The sequence below is a fragment of the Dictyostelium discoideum genome (genome assembly GCF_000004695.1).
Source record: "Dictyostelium discoideum AX4 chromosome 3 chromosome, whole genome shotgun sequence".
Classification (NCBI taxonomy): Eukaryota; Evosea; class Eumycetozoa; order Dictyosteliales; family Dictyosteliaceae; genus Dictyostelium; species Dictyostelium discoideum.
Window position 1 is genome coordinate 4,088,211 of NC_007089.4, and position 13,615 is coordinate 4,101,825.

The window sequence follows — 13,615 nt, forward strand, 5'->3', positions numbered from 1 at the left end:
AAAAAAAAAATTAATTAAAATGGTAAGTTTCCAAGAACTTTTGGTAATTGGACTGATGATTTTAATTTTAATTGTTTAGAATTTGGTGGATTTAAACAAATACTTGGTAATTGGAAGTATGCTGAATCAGCAGATGGGTTGTAATAGTAATAGTTTGTTAATGAATATCCACTTGGTGTGTTGTTAATATTTTCAGTTGAAGCAGAGATTAATGAACAATCTGATTTATCTACAAGGAGGACAAGATTTGTAGAGTTAGCTAAACTACTTGGACTACCTGCAAACATATCACATTGAACAGTACCTAATTCGAAATCAGTAATATAGTTTAATCCTTCGATTGCTGGAACTGAGTATGATAATGGTTGTTGGAAACAATAATCAGTACCATTTACATTAACACTAACGTATTGTGTACTATTACTACCGAAACCCCAGAGATTACCTTTTGTTTTTGTATTACCATTATCGAATAAAAAGTCAACATACAATTGTTGACCAACCAAATCGATATTCATAAAACCAGATTCAAGGAAAGATGATTGTTGAATACCACTTGGAGTTGGATGGTTTCCATTAAAACTTATCATAACATAAGAACTTGAATAACCTGTTGGGAGTTGGCCACTTGAAGTAAAACATTGTTGTTGACCTACTTGATTTTCAATTTTTGAGTAATCAATTTTATTTGTACCCATATTAAATGATTTACAACAATTTAATGCAATTGTCATTACTAAAATTAAAGAAAATAATAATTTCATTTTTTTTTTATTTTTTTTTTTTTATTTATTTATTTATTTATTTATTTATTTGTTTATTTATTTTTATTTAAACACTGAAATTATTTGCTTAAAATATATTATATTTGTTTATTAATGAGATTAAAAAAAAAAAAAAAAAAAACCTTTTTATACTTAATTTATAAAAAAAAGAGGATTCACTTAAAAAAATGATATTTTAAAAAAAAAAATTTGTTATGGTTATTATTTTTTTTTTTTACCTGGTGATGATGTCAAACGAACTTGTCATAAATGATTTATTTGAATCGGTGCATTCTGTAATTATAATATTAAAAAAAAATTAATAGGATTTTTGATTGATTTTTTGCGATAGGGTCAAAAAAAAATTTTCAATTTAAAAAAAATAAAAAAAAAAAATTTTATCGTAAAAAATCAAAAAAAATATCCAAAAAAATATCCTAATATCCTAAAATTAAAAAATGCCAGGCCATTACCCCATAAAAAAAAAATAAAATAAAAAATACCTCTTATCTTACTTGTCCCTGGTAATACTAAAATAATATTTATAATATATGATATTCATTTAATAATTGGTTATATATTCTTTATATTAAATGAAAATAATTAAATTATTTGAATGATTAGATTAAAATTTAAAAATAATCAAGTATGGATTAATAAATTTTTTTTTTTTTACCCATGTTATCACACCTTCAAGGAATTTCTTTGTGTAATCTTGTCTGTATTAGGTAAATTTATATTATTTAGTTAGATTTTAAATTGGTTCTTTTAAAAATTTTTTTTTTTTTATATTGATCAGTTTTTTTTCATTAAAAATTTAAATTAAAAAAATTTTAATTAAATTCTTCTTTTTTTAATTTAAATTATTTAATAAATAATTTTTATTATTAAAATTATAATTATCCCGTTTTATTATGTTGTTTAATGGAAGTTTTTTAGTAATAGTTAATCATGGTATATAAAACTAAGTAAACTAAAATCAAAAAAAAATTAATGGAAGTTTTTTTTTAAAAATAAAAATTGATTGGTTAGACTGTCTAACCAATAAAAACTGGAAATTTCGACTTTTTTAAACTTCAATTTCTATCCAATTAGACCTTTCCAATCGCGAATTTATTATGGACGATGTTAATTATGGAAGATTTTGTAATTACAATTATTTTTTAAAATAGTAGACCAAAAGGGAATCGAACATGTGACCATATATAAAAAGGTACAAAATATTGGAGAAGAAGGGTATCGATCCCTTTACCTTATGGAACTCTGATTCTCGTTGCTGTTTATGCAAACCATACGCTCTACCATATGAGCTACATCCCCATTGATATTTAAAATATTTTATACTAGTTGTAATCAAAACACATCATTCCATTCAAAAAAAAAAAATCAAAAAACATCATGGCATCTGGCCATTCAAAAGATACGTATTGGAATTCGTAACTGAACATTTAACCTATTACTGCTCTTTCAATACTAATTTTATAAACTCAAATATATATAATACTTAAATAAAATTAAATAAAACTAGGACACATCTCAACTTGGGATGAGGTCATTAAAAAAAAAAAAAAAATCAAACACAATCGCCTTCATTACAAATTTGAGTAAGATAAATTATAAAATATTAAAACAAATAAAATTTTATTATTAAAATTACAATTGACCATTTACGTTTCATCATTTCCGTTAATTCATTTTTATTACATCATTTCTGTTTCATCAACTCTTGTTACAATTACTTTGTTACTTAGAGTGCTTCCCAAAAAAAAAAAAAAATAATAAAATGTTAGAAATTTTTTTTTTTTTTAAATTATTCAAAATTTTTTTTAAAAACTATTTGTTTATTTCTGTTTTTAAACAACTGTTACTCATCATTTTTTAAACAGAAATATAAACAACGTGGCCATGAGTAACAGTTGTTTTTGAAATAGAAATTAAAAAAAAAAAAAAATAATTATTGTTCTTAAAAAAAAGCAAACTCGAAAATTTATTTTAAAAAATATTATTTTATAAAAAAAAAAAAAATTAAAAAATAAAAATAAAAATTTTTTTAAAAAAAAAAAAATTAATTAAAAATAAAAATAAAAATAAAAAAAATTCAAAACACCTATTTTTTTTTTTTTTTTACAAATACATACACATTGCTTTTGTTTTATATAACAATAACACTATTTAAAAATTTATTAAAAAAAAAAATAAAAAATAAAAAATAAAAAATAAAAAATAAAAAATAAAAAATAAAAAATAAAAAATAAAAAAATAAAAATAAAATAAAAAAAATAAACAAATTTTAAAACCAATAAAATAAAATTTTTATATAGGCAGTAACAATAATAATAATACTTTAATTATGGCACTTGTATGTTTTATAAATAAATAAATAATATAATATAAAAATATAAATTGTTAATACTAATATTTTAATTAATTTTTAAAATATTTTTTTTTTTTATTTTTATTAATATCACACTATATATATAAAATATAAATTTGGTTACTTAACTTATTTGTATGTTTTTGTTTTTTTCGTTTGTTTTTTTTATTTTAAAAGGCATTTCCGCCACATGCAATTCAAGCAATATTGGAAATTGAAGGTAGTTTATTAAATAATAGGTTATTTCAAAATTTAGATGAGGAATTAAATTTACAACCACAATCATTAAGAGAGAGTAGAGTACAAAAATCATCAATCAATAGATATTCAAAATTTAAAAAGATACTCCAAGATCCAATTATAGATTTAGAAGCATTAAGAACTTTATCATGGGGTGGTATACCAACTGACCATAGACCATTAGTTTGGAAATTATTATTAGTAAGTTTAAAATATATTTTAAAATATTTAGATTAGAGTTTCAATTTAAATAAATTTTAATTTATATATTAAATTTTTTTTTTTTTTTTTTTTTTTTTTTTAATTCAGAATTATTTACCTTTAGAACAAAAGAATCATAATAAAGTATTATTTGATAAAAGAAACCAATATAAACAATTGGTAAATAAATTTTATCATACACCAACAACTACAGCAGCAGATGAAAAAATATTGAATCAAGTAAGATTGGATGTACCAAGAACTATACCAAAAGGTTTCAGTAATACAACATTATTTAAAAGTGCAATACTTCATAATTGTTTAGAGAGAATTTTATATGTTTGGTCGTTATCAAATCCTTTAATTTCCTATTTCCAAGGTTTAAATGATATTCCTGCTCAATATTTATTAGTATTTTTATCACAATATATACGTAGGTGTTGTATTTTAATAATATTAGTTTATAAATATATGGGTTTATTTTATTAATTTTTTTTTTTTTTTGTTTTTTTTGTTATTATTTTATTTCAAATTTAGATTTATGGGGTGACTTAAAAGATTTAAATGATGATATATTAGAAAAAGTTGAAGCAGATACATTTTGGTGTTTTTCATTAATGATGAATAATTTAAAGAATAGATTTATAGATTTTGGAGAAGGTATTCAAAGGATGTCAGAGAGGTTAAAGGAATTGGTTAAACTAAAGGATTCAAGCCTATCAGATCATTTAGAAGAAGAAAGATGTGATTTTGTTTTGTTTTCAATTAGATGGATGATTTGTTTATTGTGTAGAGAATTCGATTATACTCTCTCAACCAGATTATGGGATTCATATATTGCACATGGTCCAAATTTTGGTCATTTTCATATCTACATTTGTGCCGCTCTTATCACTACAAGTGAATGGGTAACTCATTTAAAACAAAAAGAATTTTCAGATGCAATCGTTTTCCTTCAACATTTACCAACTCATACTTGGAATATTTGTCATATAGATTATCTATTAGTTAGAGCTTATAAAATATTTTTATTAGAAGTTAAATCTTTAGTTAAAAATTCTTTAAATTCTTTAATTATTAATAATAATAATAATAATAATAATAATAATAATAATAATAATAATAATAATAATAATAATAATAATAATAATAATAATAATAATAATAATAATAATAATAATAATAGTAATATAGAAAATAATAACAATAATAATAATATTGAAAACGAAAAAGAAAATAATGTAAATAATAATATAATTGTAAATAATAATTTAATTTTAAATTCACAAATGAAAGAAATTCATAATTTATATAAAAAGACTATTGAAAATCCACCAATGGTGGAAGAAAATGATAATCCAGTAATGATAAAGTCAAGTAATATTAATTCTCAACAACAAATTTTCAAACAATCAATTCAACAAATTCATCAACAAGTATTAGTTTCATCACTTTCAAATGAAAATATGATAAATGCTGAAATGATTGAAAAGGTTTTAGAGATAATTCCAACCAATCTATTGGATTTTTCAGTTTTATCACCAGAGGATGCTGATAAAGAGTTGGTTAAACATGTTACAATGCATTTGGTGTTGATAATGGCAACCTTATTACTCACTAGTGTTGTACTTTTAATTGTTATCATAACTTCAACCCTTACAATTACTTCAATGGAATTTTATAATAATAATAGTAATAAACCTCCAAAAAAAAATAATTATGATTTGGATTAAATAATTAAAATAATAATAATAAAAAATTAATAAAAAATTAATAAAAAATAAAGAAAAAAAAAAAAAAATTAAAAAATTGTGTATTAAACTAATTAAATTTTATTTATTATTATTTTTATTATTTTTATTGTTTTAAAACTTCACAATACGAAATTGAATGTTTAGAGTGAAAGTAACCTGCGGCACTGGTGAAACCAAAATATGCTTTTTTTAAACCAACTAAATCAGGAACATGAATATTATTTAATAATTGAACGGAATCAACTGAAATTGATAAACTTGTTTCATTATGATTAAAACTAATTTCTACATTATGTTGGAATCCATCTTTCATTGAAAATGATGGTACTGCTGAAGCTATGGAAAATTGATTTGATGATGAAAGATTTCCTCTTTTGTTGTTGGTACCTTGAATTGAAATATGATTATCATTTTGTTCATCTTCATTTCTATATGTGTCAAATTCAACTGCAACACATCCATCACCTTTTGCAATATCATGATATCCAAGTGTTGTACCACCAGAATAACGAGTTGAACATTGTGTATCACTTATACTTTGAATTACAAATGCAAATCCATCTGCACCTACATTATCTCCTTGTGGTTTTGATATTTTGAATGTAAATTTAATCAATAAATCTGAATCCATTGGTAATTTAATTTTTGAAAATACTGATCCAACTTGATTATGACTATCATTTGTTAAAACAAATTTATTTGATATAATTTCTTTTTCTTCATTATTATTATTATTATTATTATTATTATTATTATTATTATTATTATTATTATTATTATTATTATTATTATCATTATTATTATTATTTAAAGATAAATGTTGTAATGATGGATTAACTCTCATTTTATTTCTTCTATAAGGTGAAGGTTTGTCTTGTTTAAATTCTTTTTGAATTTTATGACCTTCGTCATCTTCAAAGAATGCATCTACATTGGTACTACTATTTTTATTATTAAATACAAAAAATGAATTATCTATTTTATTTTTTAAGAAAACATTTCTATATACTTTAAAGAATAAATCTTGACTATTATCTTTATTACTGTTGTTATTGTCGGACATTGTGTTAATTTAAAAAGAGAATAAAAAATGAAAAAAAAAAATTTAATTATAAAAAAATAAAAGATTTCATGAAAAATTTAATTATAAAAAAAAAAAAGAAAATAATAAAAAAAATTTAATTCCCTAAATTTCCAAGATTTTAATTTTTTTTTTTTTTATTTTTTTTTTCTTTTTTTATATTTTTATTTTTAATTTTTAATTTTTATTTTTAATTTTTATTTTTATTTTTTTTATTTTTATTTTTTTTATTTTTATTTAATTTTTATTTTTATTTTTTATTTTTATTTTTTATTATTCTTGTTTAAAAACCTCACAAATTAAAATTGAATGTTTTGAATAACTTGAACCAGTGGAAGCAGTGAAACCAATATATGCTTGTTTTAAACCAATTAAATCTGGAACATGGGTATCATTTATTAATTTTACAGAATCAAGGGTAACAGATAAAGTTGTATTCTTTTGATTAAATTGAATATCAACCTTATGTGCTAATCCATCTTTCATTGTAAATGATGGATCAGCACAAGCCAAAGAGTATCTATGAAAAGATGAAAGTGTTCTATTTTCTTCACATTTTTGAATTGAAATATGGTTATTATTTGGATCACCAAGATTATTTTCATCATTCTTATGAGTATCGAATTCGATTGCAACTGCACCATCCTTCTTAGGAATAGTACTATACCCAATACTTCCACCACAACCACCAATTGCATCATTGGAATTACTTTGAATTACAAATGCAAATCCATCAGCACCTGTATTACTTGTTTTTGAAATTTGAAATTCAAATTTAATTAATAAATTAGTTTCCAATGATAATTTAACCACTGAAAATACCGATCCAACTTTTAAAGCAACTTCATCAGTTAATACAAATTTAGTAGATTCATTAGCTTCATTATTAATTATTTTCTTACCATCCCTATCTTCAAAAAATGCATCACCATTTACTTTAGTATTTTTAATATTAAATAAAAATGGTTTTGGTAAAACTTTAAATGAAGATTTTATTCTAATTCTGTCAATGAAAAAGTCTAAAAATACATTTGATTTTTCTATCATTTTTTTTTGAAGTTCATCATCAGCATTATTGTTTGCAGTATTTACACCAAGTAATTTTATTATTCCTGGAGTATCAACTTCATCAGATTCTTTAAATTTATTTAATGAATGTTGTGACCTAGGTATAAATAATTTAAATTAGTTTTTAAAAAGAATATTTATATAATTAATAATAATTAATAATTACCATGGATTATCCATAAAAAATGCAGGTTTTTCTTTTATACTATTATTTGTTTCATTTCTAATTTGAGTTGCTAAATTTTGATCATTACAAAATGGAATTATTGTTGAAAAGCAATCAATTGATTCATTTGGTAGAATTGATAATAGGGTGGATAAAACATTTAAAGATTCATTTGATTTTCTAGTTAATGAACCATTCATAACATTGACAATACCATCAACTCTTTCAAGACCCAATGTTAAAATGATTGAATTAACATAATGATAATCTTTATTTGTATCACCTGAATAGATTAATCCTGGCGTATCAACTAATGTAATACCAAACATCCATGTATTTTCAGAATAATATTCAATATTGTAATGACAAACACTTTTTGTTTTACTTTGACCTTGTTTACGTGCTTGCTCTAATGTTGTTGATCGTAATTGCTTTGGATCGTTAATTTGGCCACTTAATATATTAATAAATAATTCAATTGCTGTGGTTTTTCCTGATCCAATTAAACCAAATAATAAATAATTATAACGTTGACGATCACTAAGTGAATTACGTGATTCTTTAAAAAATTCTTTAAACTTTTTATCTTGAATTAAATCAACATTAACATAATAATTAAATATATTTTGATTTGAATTCGAAAGATTACTAAATGTTAAACTTTCTGATATTTTAATTTTCTTTGAACGATCTTTCCAAATTATTAAACTTTTTGTATCATTAATTTCTTCAACTTTCTAATAATAAATTAAAAATAAAAAAGAATTAATAAATTTTTTTTTTTTTTTTTTTTTTTTTTTTTAAAAATAATAATAAATACCCACACCTCCAATAAAATTTATTTTTGATGGATAACTAACATTATCATTTTCCCATACACCCTCTATTGTTTTTATTTGGTCAATATTACCATCTTGATATTTCAATATACCTTTACCATGGCGTTTACCATTTAGACAAAATCCTTCATATTTTGAACCATCTTTATATTTATAAGTTCCTTTATAGGTTGGAAGTTTTTTATCAGTAACAGTTGGACCAATCCATCTACCGAATTCAGTTTCTGTAACTACTGAACCAATCATCTGTTGTGCATTTACTTTATTTTGTGAAACTGATGCTTCTGAACAAGGAATATCAGAACTATTTTTAAAAAAAATGAATTTGAATTAGTTAATGAAATTTCATCATCACCACCAATAGTAATACTACTTACTTTAAAATATTTGTCATTGTACCTTGAATAAATTTAATTATAGAATCTTTTGTTACTTCTAAAGATGTAATTTGATATGAAACATCAGAAACTAATTCTTTAATATAGATTGCCATTTCATCATCACCTAAAAATGGTGAAATTAATTTCTTGAATGCATCTAATTGAAGTATCATTTGTTGAAATTCCCAATAGAATGAACCAACAGATTTTAATTTATTTTCATAATGATTTAAAGTTAATGGATCAATTGAAAGAATTGGTGTTACTCTTGGTGGTATTTTTGAAACTTCCATTCTTACTGGTACCAATCTTTCTGGATCAACTTTAAATTTATTTATAACATCCATTGCTTCATCAAAATTTTTAACATCAGTTTTATCAATTAATACACTACCACCTAAAAGTACTGATGATGTTACTTTTAATCTTGATGTTGATGAACTATCCTCTTTATCAATATGACCTTTAACTGATAATGAAAGTGCTCCAATTGTAACACTTCCACTTAATTCACCTTTAATATTTTCCATTTTTTTCTTATCTCTAATATTTTTTAAAAAAAAATAAAAATAAAAATAAAAAAAAAATATATATTTTATTAGCATATTTACTTTTTATAAAAAAAAAGAAAAATTAAAAAATAAAATTAAAAAAAAACAAAAACATACGAAGATTCTAATGTAATTTTTAAATCTAAAATTGCACCATATTCAATTTTACTTATATAATAAAGACCATAGAATGATCTGAGTGCATCAATTGTTGTTATTTTTGAAATATCTTCTGCAACTTCTGATTTATAATCAAGTTCAACAATTTTATGAACAATCCTTCTTGTGTATAAAAATGTCATTCTTTCATTACTTGAAGTATTTGTATCAATATAATTACCCATTACTTTACCTGATATTAAACCATATGATAAACTTAATTCTATAAATATAAAAAAAAAAAATATTAATAAAAATAATTGGAAAATTATTAGCACACAACTAACAATAAATTATAACAATACTTTAATAACCTAATTTTAATTTAATACATACCACCCCCTACATCTAATGCAGCTTTTAATGATTCATTATCTCTAATTAATGAAAGATTATTTGAATCTGTTGATGGAAATGTTGATTTGATCTTTCTATATATTTTGTAAATGGAAAATAAAATAAAAAATATATGTGTTATTATAACAAATATTATGTGTATAAAAATAAATAAAAAAAATAAATTGATTAAATACTCTTTTTCGCAAATGAAAACTTGACCTTTTTTGGCATTTTCTCCATTTTCAATATTAAACCCTCTTCCTAAATCATTTTCTGTAATTAATAATGTATTTACACCTGCAGGTATTGGTAAAACTAAAGACATATTTTATTATATATAAAATAACAATTATAATTCTATAAATAAAATTATAATTAGGCTTATTTTAAAAAAAAAAAAAAAAAGTAAAATGAAAAAAAAAAAAAAAAGAAAAAAAATCAAAAAAAAAATCAAAATGAATTTTTTTCGATCAGTTAATCAATCTAGATATCATCTAAGTTTTTATTTGTGTATGGTTTGAAATTTAATCTACGATTTTTTTTTTTTTTTTTTTTTTTTTTATTAATTTTTTTTATTTTTATTATTTTTTACATTCCAATAACTATTAAAAATCTTTTTTTTTTTTTTTTTATTTTTTTATTATTAATTTGTGTTTCTGTGTATTGGAATTTGAACTTGATTTTTTTTTTTTTTTTATTTTGAGAATTTAATTACTTGATCATCATTCTGATAAACCAATGGTAATACACACTATGAGCACTAACAATAAGAACATTGAAAATAAAATAACGGAAAAAATTGCAAGTCCACGGGCAATTCTACTTTTTGATTTTAAATAAATCACATTTACACTATATATTATAATTTTAAATTTTAAATATTATTTTTAGAATTTTTTTTTTTTTTTTTTTTTTTTATTATTTTATACATACATCCAAGGAATAATGAAAAAGAAACCAGCAACGAATAAAATTACTGCCGGAATAACATGTTCTTGATTTTGTTTGTACAATGAATGATGATAGATTTCCGGTGGTGGTATAATATTTTGAAAATCCCCTAACCCATATTGTGGTTGTTGTTGTTGTTGAAGATGGTTTCCATTTTCACATTGGTTATTTGAATTTAATTGTTTTTGTTGAGATTGGGGAACGTTTGATGGAACTTGAGCATAAACAATTCCATTTTGTAATGGATTTGGTTGTTGTTGAGGGAAATATTCTGGGGGATTATTTAAAAATTGTTGATTTTGATTTTGATTTTTTTTTTTAGGATCATAAGAAGGGATAAATTGATTTAAACTTTTTTTGTTATAAATATTTTCAAATTCCCCATTTAATTTTTGTTTTTTTTTTTTATTATTTTTTCCCATTTTTTTTGATTTTGAATTTTTTTTTTTTTTTTTTTTTTTTTTTTTTTTTTTTTATTAATAATAATTATAATAAATAAATATTTATATATAATTCAAATTAAATAAATAAATAAATTATAAAGAAAAAAAAAAAAAAACCACACAAATTAAATCTCATAAAAAAAAAAAAAAAAAATTAATTAAATAAATTAAAAAAAAAAATACAAGCACAAATGGCTATTTTTATATTCAATAATTTCCCACAGGCATTTAAAATTCAAACATATTATTTTTGAAGACCACCATTTCTACAATAAGATATTGCTGTATTAATTTTTTTTTATTTTTTATCTGATTTTCTAAAACTTATCACACCACCTCACCCCCAAAAAAAAACAAAATAAAAAAAAAAAAAAAAAAAAAAAAAAAAAAAAAAAAATAATAATAATATTAATATGATATAATTTATTAATCAATAGTTGCGATCCCCCAAAATAATAATATAAATAAAGTTGATAGGATTATTGAAAATACTGATATTATGCTGAACAAAATGAATGACGCAATACTAAATCTTCTAGCTATCTTATTATTACAATTAAGATGAATAATATTAACACTGTGATAAAATTAAGATTTAATTAAATTAATATTTTATTAATATAAAAAAATATTTTATTAAATATAAATTAAATATATATTAATTTACCTCCATGGTATAATAAAGAAAAATCCTAAAATAAATAAAGTTAGTGAAATCCATGCTTTTTTTTGTTCATTTTTAATTTTAATTTCTTCTTCAATTCTCATTGGTTGAAAATTATTAAAATAAGAATTTTGTAATTTTTCATCAACTTCATAATCTATTCCATTTTTATTTATATTTTTATTTAAAATTTCATTTTCTTCAATAAATGCCATAATTATAAAAAAAAAAAAAGTTTTATAAATTTTTTAAATAGAAAATTAAAAAAAAAAAAATATTTTAATAAAAATAGGATTTTACAATTAAAAAAAAATAAATGAATAAAAATTAATATAAAAATAAAAATAAAAAAAAAGTCTTAAATTAATAAGATAAAATGGTAGTTATTAAAAAAAAAAAATTTAATAATAAAAAGAGGTGGTAACCAAATTAGTGGTAAATAGTGGTTTATTATTTATATTTTTTTAATTTGTTGGGGTATCTTAAAAAATAAAGAAAATTTTAACTATGCAAGAAATTAATTTCTCCCAAATTTGAAAACACTATTTGTTAAACAAATTGTTAAAAACAATTTTGATTGTTCAATTTTAAAAAAAAAAAAAAAAAAATAATGGGATTTTAAACCTTTTTTGAGAAACATTTATTTTTTTAAAGAAAAAAAAAAAAAAACATTCAATAATATTTGATTTAATTAAATCACAAAAATAATTTATAAAAAATACAAATTTTATTTAAATAACTTTTAAAAAAATCATTATGATTTTTGAAATTTATCTATCTTCTCTATGACTATTATGCAAAGATGTGATTAAAAAAATAAAAAAAATTACAAAAATCACTATTATGGCTATTGATAAACTAAACAAAACTACTGATGCGATACTAAATCCTCTTGCCATTTTATTTTTACTTTTTATATTAATGACATTTATTCTATGAATATAGTTTTAAAAAAAAAAAAAAAATTTATGGTTAAAGGGGGGACTTTACTTTTTAAAATCAATTTATTAATACATACATCCAAGGAATTAATAATAAAAAACCCAAAACAAATAAAACTATTGAACATGTAACTTGTCTATCTTCTTTATCATTTTTTTCAATTTTTAATGGTTGAAAATTGTTTGAGTAGGATGGAAAATTAACACCTTCATCATACATTGGCATAAATTGACCATGGTCATTATTATTATTTTCTATATCATCTAATGTCATTTTATTTTTTTTGTAATATATAATTTATTTAATTAATTTTAATTCTTTTTTTTTTGTTTTTGAAATGAATAGAAAAAAATAAAAAAATAAAAAAATAATCTTTAAATAGAAAAAAAAAAAAAAAAAAAAAAAAAAGAGAGAGAAATTCAAATATATACAAAAAAAAATGAAAATATTTAAATATTAATATTTGATTACAGTTTTTAATTTTTTAAATACTCAAGAAAATTTGCTATTGTTATTTTTTGATAACGCAATTAATGAGGAAAAAAAAAAAAAAACAAAATTTAGAAAAGTGTGGTTAGTTTTGGTTTTTTGGGCAATTCTTTATTAATGAAGATTAATCTATTCAATTTATCTTTTTTTTATAATTGTTTCAGAATACAATTAAAACTTTAATTTCATTATTATTTATTTTTTTATGGT

The 13,615-nt window shown here is 20.5% G+C and overlaps 7 protein-coding genes and 1 non-coding gene across 8 annotated transcripts; 1 reads left to right on the plus strand and 7 right to left on the minus strand.

Moving 5' to 3' along the window:
- Positions 1–14: 14 nt before the first annotated feature.
- Positions 15–764, minus strand: DDB_G0281135 (hypothetical protein; the record flags this gene model as incomplete). The annotated part of the gene is made up of 1 exon (XM_635745.1): positions 15–764. The coding sequence occupies one exon, from the start codon at positions 762–764 to the stop codon at positions 15–17; it is 750 nt and encodes a 249-aa protein (XP_640837.1).
- A 1,224-nt stretch (positions 765–1,988) lies between these two features.
- On the minus strand, positions 1,989–2,084 carry tRNA-Ala-UGC-6. The gene has a single exon. It is a non-coding gene; the product is annotated as a tRNA-Ala (tRNA).
- A 1,030-nt stretch (positions 2,085–3,114) lies between these two features.
- DDB_G0281137 (RabGAP/TBC domain-containing protein) lies at positions 3,115–5,312 on the plus strand (the record flags this gene model as incomplete). The annotated part of the gene is made up of 4 exons (XM_635746.2): positions 3,115–3,123; positions 3,316–3,579; positions 3,688–4,012; positions 4,117–5,312. The coding sequence occupies 4 exons, from the start codon at positions 3,115–3,117 to the stop codon at positions 5,310–5,312; spliced, it is 1,794 nt and encodes a 597-aa protein (XP_640838.2).
- A 124-nt stretch (positions 5,313–5,436) lies between these two features.
- On the minus strand, positions 5,437–6,396 carry DDB_G0281139 (hypothetical protein; the record flags this gene model as incomplete). The annotated part of the gene is made up of 1 exon (XM_635747.1): positions 5,437–6,396. The coding sequence occupies one exon, from the start codon at positions 6,394–6,396 to the stop codon at positions 5,437–5,439; it is 960 nt and encodes a 319-aa protein (XP_640839.1).
- Positions 6,397–6,687: 291 nt separating this feature from the next.
- Positions 6,688–10,241, minus strand: DDB_G0281141 (hypothetical protein; the record flags this gene model as incomplete). The annotated part of the gene is made up of 7 exons (XM_635748.1): positions 6,688–7,579; positions 7,649–8,385; positions 8,509–8,791; positions 8,865–9,410; positions 9,536–9,800; positions 9,914–10,008; positions 10,111–10,241. 7 exons carry the CDS (start codon positions 10,239–10,241, stop codon positions 6,688–6,690), a joined length of 2,949 nt encoding a protein of 982 aa, XP_640840.1.
- A 397-nt stretch (positions 10,242–10,638) lies between these two features.
- On the minus strand, positions 10,639–11,289 carry DDB_G0281143 (hypothetical protein; the record flags this gene model as incomplete). The annotated part of the gene is made up of 2 exons (XM_635749.1): positions 10,639–10,768; positions 10,850–11,289. The coding sequence occupies 2 exons, from the start codon at positions 11,287–11,289 to the stop codon at positions 10,639–10,641; spliced, it is 570 nt and encodes a 189-aa protein (XP_640841.1).
- Positions 11,290–11,973: 684 nt separating this feature from the next.
- Positions 11,974–12,189, minus strand: DDB_G0281145 (hypothetical protein; the record flags this gene model as incomplete). The annotated part of the gene is made up of 1 exon (XM_635750.1): positions 11,974–12,189. One exon carries the CDS (start codon positions 12,187–12,189, stop codon positions 11,974–11,976), a length of 216 nt encoding a protein of 71 aa, XP_640842.1.
- A 555-nt stretch (positions 12,190–12,744) lies between these two features.
- DDB_G0281147 (hypothetical protein) lies at positions 12,745–13,189 on the minus strand (the record flags this gene model as incomplete). The annotated part of the gene is made up of 2 exons (XM_635751.1): positions 12,745–12,907; positions 12,993–13,189. 2 exons carry the CDS (start codon positions 13,187–13,189, stop codon positions 12,745–12,747), a joined length of 360 nt encoding a protein of 119 aa, XP_640843.1.
- Positions 13,190–13,615: the final 426 nt, after the last annotated feature.